Raw genomic sequence first — 18,440 nt, forward strand, 5'->3', positions numbered from 1 at the left:
GTAAAATAATGACAACATTTTGAAAGCTGGGATTACATGAGTCTTGTATTAAATCTTACAAGATTCAATATTCTTAGTCAAGAAAGTTGGGTTGATGCTTCCACTTTGAGATGGGGTTATCTTTTCTGCTTAGTGAAATTTTCCTATGTTTCTAATTCTTCATTTGTGTGTCACAGGTGTTGTTCTGACCTGTGTTGTGAAGAGTGATCCAAAGGATCCACCTTTCCTACTTGTCTTGGATGCTAAAACATTCACAGAGCTGGGTCGAGCCATAGTGAATGTGGAAATGCATATGGACCTGCATGGAGTGTTTATACCACAGCAAGACATGAAAACTGAGACTGAATAAAATCTATTTGTTGTATTGCACAGAGTGACATAACCTTCTAGTGAATGTGGGAAAATATCCTTCAGGAACAGCCTTCTCTTATGATAAGAAATGACTAATTATAACCTTCTCAATATCTACATATAATCTCTTAAAAGAGACAGAAATGACTTTATTACAAATAATTGTGTGCATAACTGGTATATCATTATTCCAAAAGAAGAATTATCAATATTGAAGTGCTAATGTTGAATACAGCTGGTGGGGCAAGGAATAGGAGAGAAAGGAAACAAGAAATGTTTTCTTTGAGTAGAACAAAGCTTTCTGAGCAAATGAAGTACTGTATTCATAGGGTGACACATGGCATGAGCCACTCATGTCTGCAGGTCATGTAACTTCCAGGGGCTGTTGCAAGACTGCAGCTGACAATGAAAGTTGTCTCCTGCCAGAAAACCTCATGTTAAACTATCTACCATGATACCAATAATTCATGGCAATATATTCTCTTGGTGCTTGATTTCTTAAACTCTACCATAACCAAAGTATTATCCTGAGGTGCTACATTTTTCTTATCCAGAACCTAACCCATTCCTCCAGCTTTTCTAATAATGTCATAGTGTATTTTTAGCTTGTATGTTGACAAAACCAAGTAACTTTATTGAAATGGAGTACATGGTTATATGTAGCATTCAAATATACTTTAGTGACATTCAATATTAAGCAGTTTTTATTTTATTATTTAAATCAGTTTTCCTTGGCAGAATATCTGCCATGGCATTTCATGTGATTAGATGATTACATTGTGTAAAAGACAAGAAGAATTGTTTGCTATTGCCACTATTCTCTGTTAATAGCAGTGTGTATGTGAATGAGGGCAGTGTATTCCTAGCAGAACTCAGACACACATGTGTGAAAAACAGTTTAGGGAAAGAGTGAAAGATCTAATTTAGGCCTCATTGAACCCCACAGCAGCTGAAACTAGGAGCTGTTATTGCCATAAATGAGCATTCCTTTATGTCTGCTTAGGAGCACCCATGTTCTCACAAGTGTTTATCCTTGTCTGTACCAGATGCTTCCTAATAAAAGTGCACAACTCTGACTCACAGTCACAATTAAAATGCACATTTCAACACAAAGTGAAGTGCCAAGCACAGTGTGACTGGTTGTGTTACAGAAATTGTATTTCTTACCCTTCCCCTGCCACTGTATTCCTGATTTGAGTTATTGACTTTTCTTTAAGTGAGAGATTCTTTTGCTTTGAATTTTATTTTCTCATTGTAGATATCTTTGCTGTTGGAGACATCTTTACTGATGGAGGTGCACATCCATCCATTTTGGGTGTTCATCTGGTCTGTCTGTATCACCACACAGCTCAGGTACCTCTCACTTTGACACACACGTGCCCTCAGTGCTGCTCACAGTGTTTCACAGGAAGGAAACAGAATGAAATTGTCATTTATTACCTCCCCACCACATGAGAATCTGTGCTTGGTGATTACTCTTTGTGATTACTTAACCTGTTTGTGGCAGAGCAGGAACTGAACCAACATCATCCACAGTTCCTGTAACAATCAGACCTCTGTTCCTCTGCTTAAGTCTTTGCACTTTGTTAGGATATAGATATTCAGGCTATTTTTAATGTAAAAAAAACCAAACACTGTGGTCAGATCTAGTTAACATATGCAGGTTTGGGCATTCAAATGTTTACATGTTCCATAAAATGGAAATAAACACTTCAGCAGTAAGGTGTGTCTGCAGAAATAGTCACTTTTAGTGTTTCCAAGGCATATTACCATTAGTATTTAATAGAACTTTATCTTCTAAAGAAGAAATTTAATTCCATTTTTGTAAATAATATAGAACCAGTACTGGAAGAGAAGATTGCCTTGTGATATTGGCAAAAGACATCAGCTCTGGGGTTGTTTCTTTTCATATGAAAAAGTTTGGATTTAACAAAGGTCCACAAATATATTTCTAGAATTAAAAGGTGGCAATCAATCAAAAGTCTAACCATTGTTACAGATTTTCTTCTAAGAGTTTGTCTCTAGAATTTCTTCTGTAGTACTCACAGGGTTGTTTTTGGATAATCATAGGTTTGGATACAGGAGTTACTTGACTTCTGAGGAGATAATTTTTACTGGTAAAGATGACAGGATAGGGGACACACTCATCATAAAAACAACCTGTAGTCTAAGCAAGCAAATGTGTTATTTACATTCATGTAGAAATAATGCAGAAAATAAATGATAAGAATTTGTCTTGGGTATGATTTTTCAAACGAGATGTGCCCTATTCCCTTGGTCAGTACTACACAGGATTTGATTAGCATTGAGTTTGTAGTTAACCTGAGGAGAAAAACAGTGATGTAAAATGATTCTGCATTTGCTAATCCCAGTATCCTCCTGTAGCAGAGACAATAGGAATAAAACCATACAGCTAATCACAAATTTGTTCAAGAATGTGTTTAGTGGTTGCAATACCAATCTGATGAAACATTTGCCCTGAATATGGTAGTACACTATCATTTCCAGGCTGACAGAAGCAAGGGGAAATGCAGATATGCTTTGCCAAGTGGCTGCAAGGCTCGTGGGGTTTTTTTGATGTGGTAACATGGCACGTGGTAATGAGTGTCATTTGGTTTGCTTCTGACACCCTTTGCTATGAATGAAATCTCAAGGGCCAGAAAGGTTTGATTCTTCTTTTGCACCAATTTAAGTCATAAATTAGCCCCACAAAATTCATGGAATGATTATAATAATGGCTTAACACAAATCTAGATGGATGAGTGCAAATAAAAAATAGTAAAGATAAGTATCTCCATTAAAGGAAAAATACATAGTTGAGTGAGAGAACCAGGCCCCAGGTATGCATACATATAATTAATTACCTCAGAGGTGCTACAAATGGACCTTGATAGAGTGGTTTGGTTTGTTGTTGTTTTGGTTTGGTGGGGTTTTTTTTGTTAATGCTTTCATTAAATGGAACAAATAACAAGGTATAACAATGAATTTGTTCTCTGGAACTGGATATTATCTGTTACACCTTGTCCCATTGCCCCACATAGGCAGCAGGAGGAAGCAGAAACAGTGTTTACGAGGACAGGTTAAAAACCAGAAACGCAACAATGTTTGCTTCTGTACCAATCTGTGCAGGTGCCAGGGAAACACACCAGTGTCTTTCTTTTCAAATAACCAGGCCACTCAATGACAGCTTTTGCAATAATTTAAACCACTGCTCCCTTGGGCCTGCAATTACCTGAGTATTAATGACAAGCAAAACACATCTTTCCCCTGCAGCCAAGGAGCAGTGTGCTCTCTGCCTTCATTACCCTCAAAGAGAGCTGAGAATGTGTCCTGTGGATCCTCAGCCTACACCTACATCCTGCATAATTACACCCAAGCAAGAAAAAAGTGGCCTTCTAATATTTGTAAATGGGCATGTACAACAACAAGTGTTGCACAGCCACTGGTGTTTCATGCACATTGCTGGGGGTTTGGTCTTCTGTCCTACATCCTCTGCTCCTAAAACTCCTGCTCAGAGCTGCAGGATGGTGCTCCTCACTGTGACCCCTCTCCAGCCAGGGAGCATTTCAGCAAGGGCTCAGCTCTAAAGCCTGGCTTTAGTCTGAGATGGTAGTATTTATTTTTTAGGGACCAACTGTGATAAAGCTTATCTTTGATCAACAATTCTGAAAACACTGGCCCTTGGCCAGACTCATCTCTTTCTTCAGTTTGAGCTCAATTAGAAGACTCTACTTTTTCATGAACTCTGTCATGAAACAACCCCACGAGCCTTGCAGCCACTTGGCAAAACATATCTGCATTTTCCCTGGCCCCAACAGGGCTGAGCACACTCTTCACCCAGGCCCTGGGTGCAGGGTTTGGACCGATGGGTGATGTGTGAGGATGTCCCAGCTGCAGTCTCCATCTGCACAACAAACCAGCATTGTGTCCAGCTTGGAAAGAACAAGGCTGCCTTTGTGAAGGCATTCATTTCCTACAGGGTCCTTTCCAGATACCCTGCTTCATCTTCTGAGTGGAAAAATGATTTGGAGGCACCATCAAACCAAATGAATGATAGAATTTTGTTACATTTCACTGAAATGCAAGTAATAAAAGTAATAAAAGCATTTGACCCACCACAGCTTTACTAGATCAGACCCTCTGAAAATGTTGTTTTCCCAGTGAAGGAATGGGCAGCATGACATCCATTTGGGTGTTCCAGAGGCTGGGAGATCCCAGTGCCTGTCAGCACAGGGAGCACAGGGAGCTGCTGACTGGGTGTCTGTTTTAGAGCAGATCTGTTTTAGAGCAGATCACAGTTTGTGAAACACTTTCACTCAGTGCAAATAGTTTCACTACTTTAATGTTGGATGCTGTTAAGAAAGCAGATGGAGTCAAGTAATCTCTTAATGTGCAATTAAGCACGATAATCAAGAGCCTAAAATTTATCATGTGTACTGTCCTAAAGAAGATCTTTTTTTGCTGGAAAAGGCCACATTTCCTGTGGGCAGCTGTGGAAAGGGACACTGCCACAATGAATCTTGCTGTATTTAATTCTCATTCTCTTACTTTTCCTTGTGCCTACACCTGTAACACTCACCTCCAGCTCATATTATGGAACAAATAAATAAATAAAAGGCCAGTTTTATGGGATCACAGAATCAATTAGATTGGAAAAGACCTCTGGGATCATTGAGTCCAATCTATGACCAAACACCACCATGTTACTCAGACCATGGAGTGCCACTTCCAGTCTTTTCCTTGGACATCTCCACGGATGGTGATTTCACCACCTCCCTGGGCAGCCCGTTCCGATGTCTGATCACCCTTTCTGGGTAGAAATTTCTCCGAATGTCCAACCTAAACCTCTCCTGGCGCAGCTTAGGGCTATTTCCTCTTGTCCTGTCCCTCGTTGCCGGGACAAGAGTCTGCTCCCCCCGCGGCTCCCTCCTCCTGCCAGGAGTTGAGCAGAGCCGGAATGTTCCCCCTGAGCCTCCTTTCCTCCAGGCTGAGCCCCTCCAGCTCCCTCCTGGCGCTCCAGCCCCTTCCCCAGCTCCATTCCCTTCTCTGCACCTCCTTTAGTGACATTCCAAAGCCATGAGGAGACAAAGCCGAGATTTCCGCGGGCCGTTCCCGCCCCGCCCGCGGAGGGGCCGCGGTGCCCGAGGCCGCCGGGCCGGGCCGCCCCCGCGGGGCGGCGCGGGGAGATGATGCCGGGAGATGATGTCAGCGGCGGGCGGGCGCTCAGCCATGGTGTGAGGGCAGGGACTGAGCCGGCCCGGCCCGGCCCGGCTCGGCGGCGGCAGCAGCACCATGTCGGGCCCGAGCGCCGTGTCGGACCCGCAGCACCCGGCGCGGCTGCTGCGGGCGCTCAGCTCGTTCCGGGAGGAGACGCGGTTCTGCGACGCGCACCTGGTGCTGGAGGGCGAGGAGATCCCGGTGCAGAAGAACATCCTGGCGGCCGCCAGCCCCTACATCAGGTACGGCCGGGCCCGCGGCCCCCGGGCGGCCGCTCGGAGGGGCCGCGCTGCGGGGAGCGGGGCCGGGGTTATGTAAGGAGCGGGATCCGCCGCGGGTGAGGACGGAGGAGTCGGGGAAGGCCGGCGGGGGGGTCTGCGGACCCCGGCTGCGCCTCGGCCCGGAGTTGGCCCGGGCGCTCAGGGAGGGTGTGGAGTCTCCCTCTCCGGAGACATCCAAAGCCCGGCTGGACGCGTTCCTGTGTCACCTGCTCCAGGTAGGAGCTCCTGCCCTGCTCCTGCCTGGGCAGAGGAGCTGGGCTGGGTGATCTCCAGAACTACCTTCCAACACCAGCAGTTCTGTGGGAGCAGCTGCTGGGCCGCCTCCTTCCTTCCTTCCCTCCTTCCCTGCCTCCGGCCGGTGTCGCCGGGCCCCTCCGCAGGAGCTGTCGTGTTCTCGGCATCACACCGCTGCTTTTCCAGCTCTGAGAGGCTGTGTCACCCAGCAGGGGAAAAATCCCCCCAACAACTTCATTGCTGCCAGGCGCCTGGTGGGACCTAGTAACCCCTAAAGAGTGAAGTGTGAGGATGGTGAGGGAGGTGTCCGGCCGAGGGGCAGCATCCCAGGGGCGTTGTGAGGTGCTGGGCTCTGTGTGTCCCTCGGCCGCACCGAGTCAGCACTTCAGCATCATTTTTTTCCTCCTTAATGTCTTTTAGCAAGACAGGGCTCCAGGTGGTGGTCATGGGTTCTGAAGTACACCGGCTTCTAAATGAAAAAATAAAAATACAGGATTGTCTCCACATCGCTTGTGCCCCCACAACATCTAAGAACATCGCTCAGAAATTGCCAGAGGGACAAAGCCTGGCGGTGCCAGGATCGCTGGCAGCTCTTGGCAGGGCTGTCACCAGCATGTGCAGTCAGAACTGTGCCACTGACAGCGAGTGCTGGGGAGGATGAGCTGCATTAGCACAGTCATGGTTTCAGCAGCTCCTGGGCTGTGTGTGCAGGGAAACCCAGGTCATGGGAAGTCCTGCTGACACCAGTCTGAAGCCCATCACACTCGGTGCTGACAAGTCCAGTGACAGCAGGTGAAAAGAATATACCCTCCACGAGGTGTTATGGTACATGTCTGCATGTCAGAGCAGGTAAACAAAACATACAAGTGGTTAATTTCAAAGGGTTTTAAGTCCACTCATTTGTAGTAATAAAGGCATTTGTTTTGTCTTCATGTGTAAAGTAGGACCAGACCTTCAGTACCATTTAAACACAGGATTAACATAATTCTGTAGCAGACTTTTTGTACTGTTTGGACATTTCTTCCAGCTGCTGCTTCCTGTGAAGTTGTCATAAAATTTGCATTTTTTTGCTAGGTGAGGATGGGAATTCTTTATGCTACAGTCTGAAAAAATTCAACCTTCTGCAGTGTCATATCATCTGCTTTTAGGCAATACATTATTTTGGGTGACCATTGAAGTACAGTGTAAACATTCTCAAGTACAAAAATAAACTGAAAATAAATAGAATATGGGGCTGGTGAATAACTTTTAAATAGCAGTGATCATGCACAGACTTAAGTAAACAGTTCTCTGCATCATCTGAGCTAGCAGAGCTGAGATATGAAATAAAATGCACATAGAAGGAAGATCATCAAGAATTTGCAAAAAGGACATGGTGGAGCCTATGTGCTACTAATAATTTTTCATCACTGCTTGTCTTGAGCAGCAGGTTTGGAAGACTGTGGTGAAAGAAATCAAAGATGTGAAATAGAAATGAGCCATTGATTCATACTCTTCAAAATGCCTGAATGCTTTTTAGGTCATTGGGCATCATATTTTAGATGGCCATATGCCTGACATTAGGTTTCAGAAGAGTTGCTGTAGGTGGTAAGAGGTCATGTCCTTGGAAAAACTGCTGTTCTACTGCTACAGCAGGATGAGTTTACAGAAAATATCAATTTTTTTTACTGTGAAAGAAAATGCTTAACTAAAAGATACTGTATGTTATCCTATGGAGAAGTGCCTTTTCACAGAATTTCATCTTTAAGTTTTGCATTTTGTCAATCTCTGAAAAATGTGCTGGGGAAACATGGGTTAATTGTGAGTGAGGAATAAGAGCTCCAGACACAACTACATTAGCAACAAAACTTGTAGTCATTAGAGTTGTGGTTTTTTTAAACTCAGAATTGTTCAGGTTCAAATCTCATGAAGGAACTCATTAACTATGTGTGAAAGTAGGTTACATGCATTAATATATAAATATGATTAAGTGTGAGCTTTGTGGTGTTTTTTTTTTTTTAAGCTTACTCATGTCTTCTCCTCAGGCTTTCAAGATGTAAAGAAGCAAAAATACGAGTACCTAGTTCTTGTATGGCACATTAGGAAATACATTTGTATTACCTACCTTTGCAGAGCCTAATTTTTACTTGCTGCCTGTCTCTCTTCTTTTTATCACTTCAGGATCTCTCTCTTAGTCCAGCTGGTCTTCACATTGGGTAGGATTGGTCAGGTAGGTTGCCAATGCTGGAGCATTGTGTTTCTGGCCAAGGAAACACAGTGGCTTTTTTGGGAGTTGAAGTTAATCTCCACCTTGTACCTAGTCTGTGCAGCTCCCATTTATTTTGAGTGTTGGTTTTTCAAAGAAAATCAGTTTAGGCCTCTATATAAACAGTTATTGCAGGAGACACAAGAATTTCCTGCCCCTTTATTTTAAGGGTAGCTGATTCCAAAGCTCTGGTACCACAGGCTGTTACAGTCTCCAAATGCCAATTGATTCAGATTGTTCTCATTTGAAAAATTCCAATATAAAGCTCAGAAAAATCCATTAAGTACTTTCAGAAGTAAAACTTGGAATAAAAAGAATCATTTATGTGAACCTTGAAGTGAAGCAGTGGAAGTATGAGTTGATGTGGTGTTTTCAGTGTCTGGCTGTCTCATTATGTGCTGTGGCTGTGGGCAAGTTGGTGGGCGAGTTCAGAAGCTATAGGGTTTGCATGAGTGCCTAGTTTAGGGTGTGAGTAGGAAAATAAGTAGGCATGGACTTTGTGAGGGGGTGGTTGGGTGTGAGCAGTCTGTGTGTGCTGAAGGATTTGTGCACCACGGAGAGAGGAGCGTTACCTGTTTTTGAGTTTTGCATGGAAGCTGTTTGGCTGACTGGTTATGAGTAGGACACTTGTAAATTATAGTGATGTGTTTTCCCACTAGTTATTTGGCAACTGGATTATCCATGCAGCTCAAAGATAGCAGCTTCAGCAGGGAGAGAGAAAAAGGCATGAAGGGGCACAGAAACACACTGGAAGTGTTATTGGTGTCATGGGCCCCACCTGCCTGTCTGATGCATAGGGTGGCTTCTGCAAGTACAGAAAAATAAAAAAAAAACCCTGTTTAATTTTAAAATTTTCAGCCTGTGGGGCCAGTAAGAATTTTAGTTTTTGTGGTAGTTTCATTCTTGAGGTTTTGCCTCAACTGCTTAATACCAAGTGGTTTGTAGCTCTCTCAGGCCAGTGAGGTCTGGGGTGATTGTGTGAATTCCTACAGAATTCCTTTATATGTAAAGGTTCATCTAATCCCTCTGTGTGCCCCTGGAGCAAATCCTGCCATGTACAAAGCACAGAAGTCTCCCTGCATATCTCTAACATCTTGTGGTATGTTCCTGAGCCTGAGAAAAGGAGGGTTCCTCAGGAAGAAACCGCCGCAGGACAAAGTGTGGTTTGGCTCAGGGTGATGCTGCTGTGCATCCCAGAGTGGTTATATTCAAGCCAGGTTAGCTTTTGGTTTTCTCTTCTGAAACAAATCAGCCAGAAACCTGCCCTTTTTTTGGTAGCACTCTCTGTCCTGGCAATTGCCTTAGTGTAGATCCATTGCCCTGGTTTAATTTATTTCGTTTGAGAGCTTGGTGTAAATTACAGTGGCATGAGAGGGCTTTTCCCTGAGCAAACCATGCTTGCACTAGTAAGTTTGGCCTGACTTGTGGCATAGATCTGCCAACCTTTTATAGGATAGATTTGGTCCAAGCATTCCTGGTATCCTCAGCAGTAGCAGCAGATGTTCCCATCCCAACAGATCTGTCACTGTCTGGCATGAGTCGTTCCTGGCCAGCTGAAACTTGCAGCTCTTTATATTTTGCTCACCTACTGTCTGCTTGCCTGGAACACAGGGAGCACGTGGGAACTACCTCAACAAAGAGGATATTTAAGCCCATATTCTTAGACAAATGTAATGTTGTTACGCAGGGATTGTGCTGCTGCATTACAAATTGAATTAAGACATTTTTGTTACCTCAGCAAGTTTTGTCTTTGATTTTCACGCATCTGCGTGAGCAGATTTCAGATGGCTCTATGTGTTCTCTACTGTTCCCCAAGGCTTTTCAAACTCAGTAATGGACCAGTAATCATATTTAAATCTTTTTTCAGAGGAGCATAATATAACTAAACAAGAATGTAAATGTAAGGTTAAGTTCACGTTATTTTTACGTACTTATAAATAGCTGTAGTGCTTGTAAATGGGTTTTGGTCAGAAATAACCTGACAGCCTTTGCATCTTCTCACTTGTCCTGTTCAACCTTCTGACATTCCTAAAACACTGCAGACCTTGTCAGACCCTGCACAGCCACGGGCAGTGCTGAAATAGATTTCCATGGAGCTGTGGAGGGATGTGCCCCCATCAATGACCTCCTGCCTTTTCCTCTGTGTGCTGGCACTTGGAGCATTTGCAGTTGTCACAAGGGGAGCCTGCTAAGGCTCCATCCCTGTGTGAGTGTGTCTGGGAGCATCTGTGAGTGCTGGTGTGGGAGGTGGGCTGGGATGTGCCTCCTGCACCCTGGAGGTGCCACTGGGCACTTCTCGTTACACCTGTTGGACAATGAATATTGTAGAGTAGGGTCAAGTAGGAGCCAACACCTGCCAGGAGCTTCTGCTGCTTATTTCCTGGTGCCTGTTTGGTCTTTACTGACATTTATAGAGACCTTTTATAGTGTTTTAAAACTTTTCTTCAATTTGGGATGAATATTGAGGTCAGGAACACAAATGGCAGCTGGAGCTGAGAGCTGTTTGGTTGTCAGAACGCCGTGCTCCCAAGTTCTGCTTTAGCCAGATCATGCTGTAATTGTGCCAGGGCTTGTTCCCTCTTCACTGGGTGTGCAGGGCAGTGTTGTGGTAACTGCACTGTCAAGGAGGGCTCTAAAGCCATTGTTGTCTTCAAGGTTTCTTTTGAGAAGTTTGTTTCTGGCAGTCTCCTGGGAACTTTGGAGGCTGCCCTGGCAGTAGGAAGTCAGAAACAGATCAGGCCAGATTTTGCTTCCAGACTTTTTTTTTTTTTTAATTTGACATAGTTTTGTTTTGGTTTTGGTTTAAAAAAAATTAAATTTAAATGCTCCCTATTATGTTTTAGTAGCTGGGTTGTAAAGTCTCTGTGACTTTGAGAGGCAGTAAATCAAAATAGTTGCCTTGGCCAGAAACTCTGCCTGGCACAACTCAGAAGTGCCTACATGCATGTTATGTTTGGATAAGTAGTTGAGGGGCAACAGTGATAAAGGTATGTTAAAAGTTGATGGTTTAAAAAGGGATTTAGAAGTCACTATACCAGGCTTGAATGGGGAGTTGTTAATTATATTCCTGCTCTGACAAGCCCCTAGAGATCGCCTGAAGGGAAGAAGCCATAAGGCTCTTACCCAGCCCAGAATAGTAAAAAAAATACAGTTGGGCTGCTGCTACACGTCAGGCAGAGGGAGAACTGGGAATCAGAGCATCTTGTTTACCCAGGAGAACTAGAGATGAAATTTCTTGTCCTTTCTTTGTACCTGGAGACGTGCAGCTCATCTGCGTGCCTGACGTAAGAGGCGAGCTGGGATGGAAGGTGTGGCAGGATGAGCTGCTTGGGATGTCTGGGTAATTTATACTCTCTAGGTTGCCTTTACACTTGTATTAATTGCCTTGTTTGGCAAAACCTTTATTATTAAAAGAACCTTTTTTATTCTTCTTTTTTTTCCTTGATTTACAGTGTATTTTGTGGCTGGAACAGGGCTGATGTGTCTGGAGCTGATGAGTCAGAAATGCTTCACTTCTGTTTTGGTTTTTTTGGTGGTGTTCTTTTTTAATTCTTTGAACCTGTTTTGTTTGTGTTGGTCTCATCAGCAGTTACTAAAGGAACTTTTTTCTGGTGTGGACTGACAAATATGAACAGTAATGAATGGTTTGAAAGGATTTGTTCCCTCGCTGTTCAGACTCTTATTCTGAATATTGTACAGAAGTTTCTCTCTCTGCTGGTACTGAGTACCAATGTAGTGCTACCCATGCACGGGCCAGTCTCCATTCCTGTCTTTGCCTCTCATATTTTATGTTTGCCGTAGCTTAATATGTCAAAAAAACCAAAATAAATCACTGCTTATGCACAGCCCTGAAAGTCCTTGTCCCTATCAAGGAAGCATGTCCTTAATACCATGTGGTTGGTGGCTGGTTTATGTCCTCAGGCATGGTGGTTTACATCCCCTGGATGATGTGGGCTGCCTGCTGCAGCTCTTGTTTATGGACATGGGGAGTGCTCTGTGTTGGAGATTCCTGTGCTGATGAAATCCATGTTCCTGGTTCCTTTTTCATCTTGGCTGTGCCATTGCTTTCTGTGAAAGTCTTGCAGATCTCTGTTTTCCAGCTCTGGGCACATCCAGAATTCTGGTGCTTCCCTCAGTTGGATTCCAAACATATTCCAGCTGTTCCACAACACTACTCATGCACTTAGAATTTTGTCCATTTGACTTCATACTTACCATCAATTATGAAAATCTTTCTCCAACTCTGTTGCTTATTGCTCCCATGTGCTGTAAGGATAAGTGAGGTATAAAAACCTGGTTAATCCAAGTTTTCCCAGCAGATCTATTGGTGTTTGTTAAATAATAATATTTTCAGGAATAAAATTAAATTAATTAAATTAATTAAATAATAATACAGGAATATTTTGGTTATTAGACACGTGCTGCACAGCACTGCATTTCTTAAACATATTTAACAGCAAATTTAGCAACATGGGTACTGTATAACACTGTTTTTGTTTCTTCTAAAAAAGCATTTTTAACAAGTTTAAAAGTGGAGTTAATCTGAAAGAAGACATATTTCAAGTAAGACACTCTTCATTTCTTGGCTTAAAACTCTATTTCAAAAACGTCTTCCCTTGTTTTTCTGAGGAAGTCCTGGTTCCAAACTGCTGCCTGAAAAGTTTGACACTGCTGGGAATCAGTTCAGTGAGTGGACTTGAGTGTCAAGTCGAGCAGAAGAAAACCAAACCCAAACCACCTCTGTGAACCCAGCAGGTGTTTCTGTCACAGATGAGCAGTGACTGCTGAACCAGGTGTGCTCCACCACATCAGAGATGAGCCTGAGCTGTGCTTTGTGGCATGCACAGGGTGCAGAACCACAGGTGCCCAGCAGCTGATGTGCTCTGCTTCTGTGTGACTCGTTGGCAAGCTCAGCTGGTGCAGTTGCTGGGTTGTTTTCTGTGCTGGCTAAAGAAACTCAAAGTGAAATGAAACGTCAGGTCCTTGGTGCTGCTGAGAACTCTCAGGGTCCATCCTTGGGCACAGTTTGTTGAGTGTGTGTTCTGTCTACTTAGGGCTAACTCACATGTTTAGGCAAGACACTCTGGTTGAGGGTAGATTTCCAATTTAGATTACAATCTAGCTCTGGATGAGCTCAGTGTAATCAGGGTAATTTCAGATTTTCATGGTAAACAAGCTCTTCATTGAGCAAAGCCCATGAGCCCTGTACAGGTCCCCTGTGCTGCTGTTGAAGGAATTACCTTGTTCCTTTTCTTATGGAAAGGGAGGAAGCCACATTTTTGCCTAACTTAAACTTTTCAATGGTTGAAAAAATTAAGTTATATGTCATAGTTTTTGTTTCTCTTAAAGCAAACAAAGCAACTTTGCAAGTTTTTGTGCTGAGCTGTTAAATGGACTCGTTTGCCTTGAGATCTGAAGTTGGAGTTAGAGATAATCTTAAGGAGAGAGACATAGGAGAGACATAGGAGAGGCATAGCCAAAATCTTCTGAGAGCTGGCACCCTTTGCAGGGTGTGGTGAAGACTGACTTTTATATGTGGTGCTAAAGGCCAGGGTGCGACCTCAAAGGAAACCTTCTGATTTGGTTGTAAAATATCTTTTTGGAGGATGGTGGTGGGTGGAGTGAACTGCTGCATCATGTTTTTATGTCTGACCTGTTTAATAATGTGATTATTAAGGAGTTTTTTTGCACGTAGAAAGACCAGCCTTTATGGGAGAAAACGTTGCAGGGATAAAGGCAGACACATGAAAAACTTCACCATTAAAATGGTCAGTCCTAACTGGGACTTAATTAGATTGACCATGGAAAGCTTGTACTTGAAAGACTAAAACCTACATAAGGAAGCCCAGACCAGGAGACTAAATTGACCTCATGTTTGCATCAAAAGCAGATTTTTTGTTTTCTCCTTAGTGATGCAAAATCTCCAAGTACTCACTTGTCATTTTTGGGACTGAGTCATCCTTGTGAGCATGTTTTAGGTTTGGTGCATGTCTTTGCTGGAACAATTTGTTGGAGGTCCAACTTCATTTTAAAATGCTGATGCTCTCTGGAGAAGGCCAAAACACTGGTGCTGGTAAGGGATAAATCATCAAACCCCAATTTTATTGCCCTTCAGTTTCGAAGGACAGCTTTGCTACTTGAACATTAAAGTTTGCTTGTGTGGCAATACTGGCACAGCATGTGTAGACCAGCCCTTAATGGCTAATCTGGAGCAAAATCATTAATTTGGGAAGACAGCTCCTTTCCAAGAGACAAGTGTCTCCCTCTTGTCTGGTTCCTGACACCCTGCAGTGTAAGTAGGTCATCAAACTGTGTTTGCACTCAGGTGATGTGAGAGCAGGTAAAAGTTTTGTGTTGCAAAGCATCAAACCCAAAGTGTGTGTCTCTTGTTTCCCAGATTTTCTGATGGCTGTTCACTGTAAATGTCAACAACCTGCTTGTGGTGAATGTGGTCTGGAGCATTCTGGTAGGCACAGTCTTTGCAGACAGGTGTTTTCTTTATTTGTTTAGGTTCCAATATACCAGCACTCCAAGGATTAAAGCTTTCCAAGAGTTGAGCTCTTGTTCTCTGTATAACTTATGTGACCATTCTAAAAACACATCAGTTGTCTTTTCTTAGTAGTTTACAGATAAGGCAGAGATTTAAAAGATGAAAATATTCCCACAAAATTATGTCTGACTCAGGAAAGCAAGTGGTGTTGGTGGTGGCCAGGTTCTGAATTTGAATTTTCATTTTGTTTGTTGTTTTGTCTAGTTGAGTATTTAAAAGTGATTATTCCCCTCCTATGAACTTTCAACTCTAAAATGTAAGAAAACCAAGTTTTCAGACGTGGATTTTTTTTTCAATCTGCTTCTTATAAATCTTAACTGTCCCACAAAAGTGCTTTCACAGGGATTGGCTGTATGGTCAGCAGTATTGGTTGTGCTTTGATTTGTTCTGCTCTTTTAAAATAACAGTAAGTTGGAAGTTCCATCCTAATTGTAATAAGAGCTTTAAGGCAGTCTTAATTTACCTGTTGTTTTGCTTTTTGCTTGTGGTTTTTTTTTATTATTTGAATCTGTTTTATGTCATTAGAGGTAAAATGTTGTTCCTAGCAGTATCAACATCAGTTCTTGAGCCTGTGTTTTCATTTTGAGGATTCACCTTGCTTATATTACTTACCTACAGAGAAGAGATACTGGAATTTTTATCCTCATTCTGCCTCATGTAGAGCGTTTCAGATGACTCATTAGGATTGTATTCCTTAAGTGATGTGGAACAGCAGATTCTAAATTTGTCACACAGACAACATCAAAACACAACATCAACCCATTTGTTCTTATGCCCCTGGCTCAAGGTGTTGTGTGTGCCAGCAGTTCTCCTGATGAGGCACAAGATGTTGGGGTGGATGCTGAGCATTTATGGAACAGTTTAATGTTACTGGAAGCAATTTCAACTTACAATCGTGATCTTAATTAAAAAATGGAAATTATTGTTTTAAAACATGTATGGAGTCAAGTTGCTCAAAATTAAATTACTTGAGAAAACAGGATGAAGAAGTTGCCTTGTTTCATTTCCTCCAGCTCTGTCTTGCCTGCGCTCTGCTCCCAACTCATGGGGGTTTTGGTTGGCTGGGAGGGTTATTTCCTTGTAGATCTCGATGTTCTGGTCTTCCATCTGAATTAAGGAAGACTGAGGCAGCCTTTTCAGCTGTGATTTGGAAGCTTGGAGTGCTTTTAAAGTAATTAGAAATGTTGTCCTCAGTAGGAAGCTGTCACATGCCTGCGTTAGGAGCAGCTGTGCTGCAGCTGGCCCATCTCTGCACCTTGGGCTGCTGGTTGCCACTTGCAGCTCTCAGCCACACAAATCACAGGCTGAATAAATCACCCTGAGGAGGAGTGTGGCAGAAAGAAGGTATCCTCCTTCTGGAATGCTGACAGATTGGAAAGCCTCTGCTTAAGCATAACTGCTAACTTACTTTCTAAAGTGAAATTTGATAGTAGGCAAGGGTTAAGTATTTCTCCATGTGCTGTCCATTGTTTTCTGAGCTGGGAACAAATATGTTTGGAAACTTTCTGGTTCTGTCTCTGGTGTGATGACAGGGATGCCCAGGCCTGAGTTTGCAGGTGAGGTGTGGGTGCAGGTCACAGCTGGTGCTGGGTGATGCAAGAGGAGATGTGGCTCCTTGCCCTCTGCTTTGCACACCTCCTACTTTTCTCTCCTCCTTCAGCTTTCTTTCCATTTGGACTCATGATTTTTTTTTCTTAAACTTTTCCAGCCCCAAACCTGGTTATAACATGTCCTTGCATCATATTTTTCCTCCCCTCTTTCCAACAGGCAGTAGCTGTCCTGCAGTTTTGATGTGAGGAGTACCTCCAGCTGCCTTTGGGAATTGCTCTCTTGGCATAGCTCAGAAGTACTTGTACTGAAATAAATAACCTTATATTTTATTAACCAACAAATTAAAATCATGTGACACATGCATCATTATTGCTTCCCATGACAGATAATAGGAGCAAAACTTAATCTGAACTGGGAAGCATTTGCATAAGGTGAATGTTTGCCTAGATACAAGTGTCTGTAACTTTGAAGTAATTTGATTTGTTATCAAGGTTATTTTTCTGCTTTGGCTTCGTGTTTTTGCTTTGCATTAGGTCATTTCTTTAAAGCTCACAAACTGTTGATGCCTGAAAAAGTACACAGTAATTAGAACATCTACCCTGATAAGACCCAAAAACTCTGAACAACACTTTCTTGTTACCAGGAGGCGTCCGTGTAAAGTCCATGCAATAAGGTGATTTAGCTTGGGTGTGTACAGGTGATGCTAAGATGAAAGTTAGTGATAAATAGCACAAGGCCTTTCCCTAATCTCCCCATTAGTGCTGGCATCAACATGCTTATTAGATGCCTTGGACCTGTTTCAAGCCCCTCAATGTGTTGGACACCCAGGTTCTGTGTAGATACTGCTGTGTATTTGATAACAGCTACTTACAGGTACCTGACTCATGTGAGATCCAGGCATCACCCAACTGTCTTTTCTGCTGAAGGAAGCCAGACACTGGGAACCTTGATACATTTTATGTTAAATTGAAAGAAAACACAGTTTCATCCTAGGAATCCAGAAGAGCCTTTTGTTACAAACCAAGAATCCCAGAGCTCAGGTGTAAATGGAGGTAGTTTGGCTAGATTTGAAAATGTGTATAAATAAGCCTTTGCTCTGTTAGGAGTCTATGGGCACATTGCCCTGTGTGTATATGCTCTGTTTGGAGCTTACAGACATGGAAAATGCACACTGCACATGGGCAAGGATGGCTGGGGTTGAGGTACACATTGTCTGTTCTGCTGGAAATGTACATTTGGGGCAGGAGTTTTCAGCTGACAAGCTGTAAATCAGGGCCTGCCATTGCAGCATGAGCTTTAATGGGAGTCACAGAACTTTCCTAATCTCCTTCCAGATGTTAGGAAATAACCAATTTCCTAACCCACGCCACGCTGTTGTTGTTATTTGTAACTTGTGCAGACAGGGTGAAGCAGCTCCAGCCCTGCTGCATGGGCACCGCTATCTCTGGGTGCTCTGCAGAGTAGAAAAGGAATGTGAAGCCAGGACCACAAGGATGATGAACTAAAGGGCTAAAATTACTGGCCTTATTCACACTTAAAAATAGCTCCTTACAGACTAAGGTTTTATTTGATGTGAGTTACAGCTTAATTTGTGAGAAACTTAATTTATTCCAATATGAGTAAGTGAGGCAGAATCTGCCCTTAGCTAAGACCTATTTATGTATTTGCTTAGCATGAGTGTGGATAGCAGGAGGCTGGACCCTTTCAGCTTAGCAAAGCCACAGCTTTTCACATTAAGGAACTGATTCTATCTAAGGATATATTCAAATGAATGTTAAAAAGTTGTAAAAGCTTTTATTTTGGAGTGCTGTGGTGTACATGTAGGTCACTATATATACACAGAAGTAGGGAAACAAACTTTCTTGTCTTTATATAATGTATTCTTCATTGACCAAAATGTGGAAAAATATGTTAAAAACTGGTCTTTTATTAGCTCTTGTGGCTGTTGGCACCAAACTGGTGGATGCTGCTCCCTTTTGAACATTTAAAGTTGTCTGTCCTGGAAGAAGTG

The 18,440-nt window shown here is 42.8% G+C and overlaps 2 protein-coding genes and 1 long non-coding RNA gene across 4 annotated transcripts in view; 2 read left to right on the top strand and 1 right to left on the bottom strand.

Moving 5' to 3' along the window:
* The window catches only part of BCO1 (beta-carotene oxygenase 1), a 26,004-nt gene extending 23,666 nt beyond the window's left edge, over positions 1-2,338 (top strand). For both annotated transcript variants that reach the window (XM_077184870.1, XM_054640753.2), the window contains one exon: positions 177-2,338. In XM_077184870.1, coding sequence (XP_077040985.1) covers positions 177-349 — 173 coding nt within the window. In that variant the 3' untranslated portion in view covers positions 350-2,338. The remainder of the gene's footprint in view (positions 1-176) is intronic.
* LOC143695073 (uncharacterized) overlaps positions 1-5,518 on the bottom strand; it is a 7,281-nt gene extending 1,763 nt beyond the window's left edge. Inside the window, exons 1-2 of the long non-coding RNA XR_013183977.1 lie at positions 5,404-5,518; positions 4,468-4,628 (exon numbers count right to left, since the gene is read on the bottom strand). This is a non-coding gene — a long non-coding RNA (uncharacterized LOC143695073). The remainder of the gene's footprint in view (positions 1-4,467; positions 4,629-5,403) is intronic.
* A 125-nt stretch (positions 5,519-5,643) lies between these two features.
* The window catches only part of GAN (gigaxonin), a 39,319-nt gene continuing 26,522 nt past the window's right edge, over positions 5,644-18,440 (top strand). The window contains exon 1 of the mRNA XM_077184868.1: positions 5,644-5,810. Coding sequence (XP_077040983.1) covers positions 5,644-5,810 — 167 coding nt within the window. The remainder of the gene's footprint in view (positions 5,811-18,440) is intronic.

This window comes from Agelaius phoeniceus, chromosome 12 (genome assembly GCF_051311805.1).
Source record: "Agelaius phoeniceus isolate bAgePho1 chromosome 12, bAgePho1.hap1, whole genome shotgun sequence".
NCBI lineage: Eukaryota > Metazoa > Chordata > Aves > Passeriformes > Icteridae > Agelaius > Agelaius phoeniceus.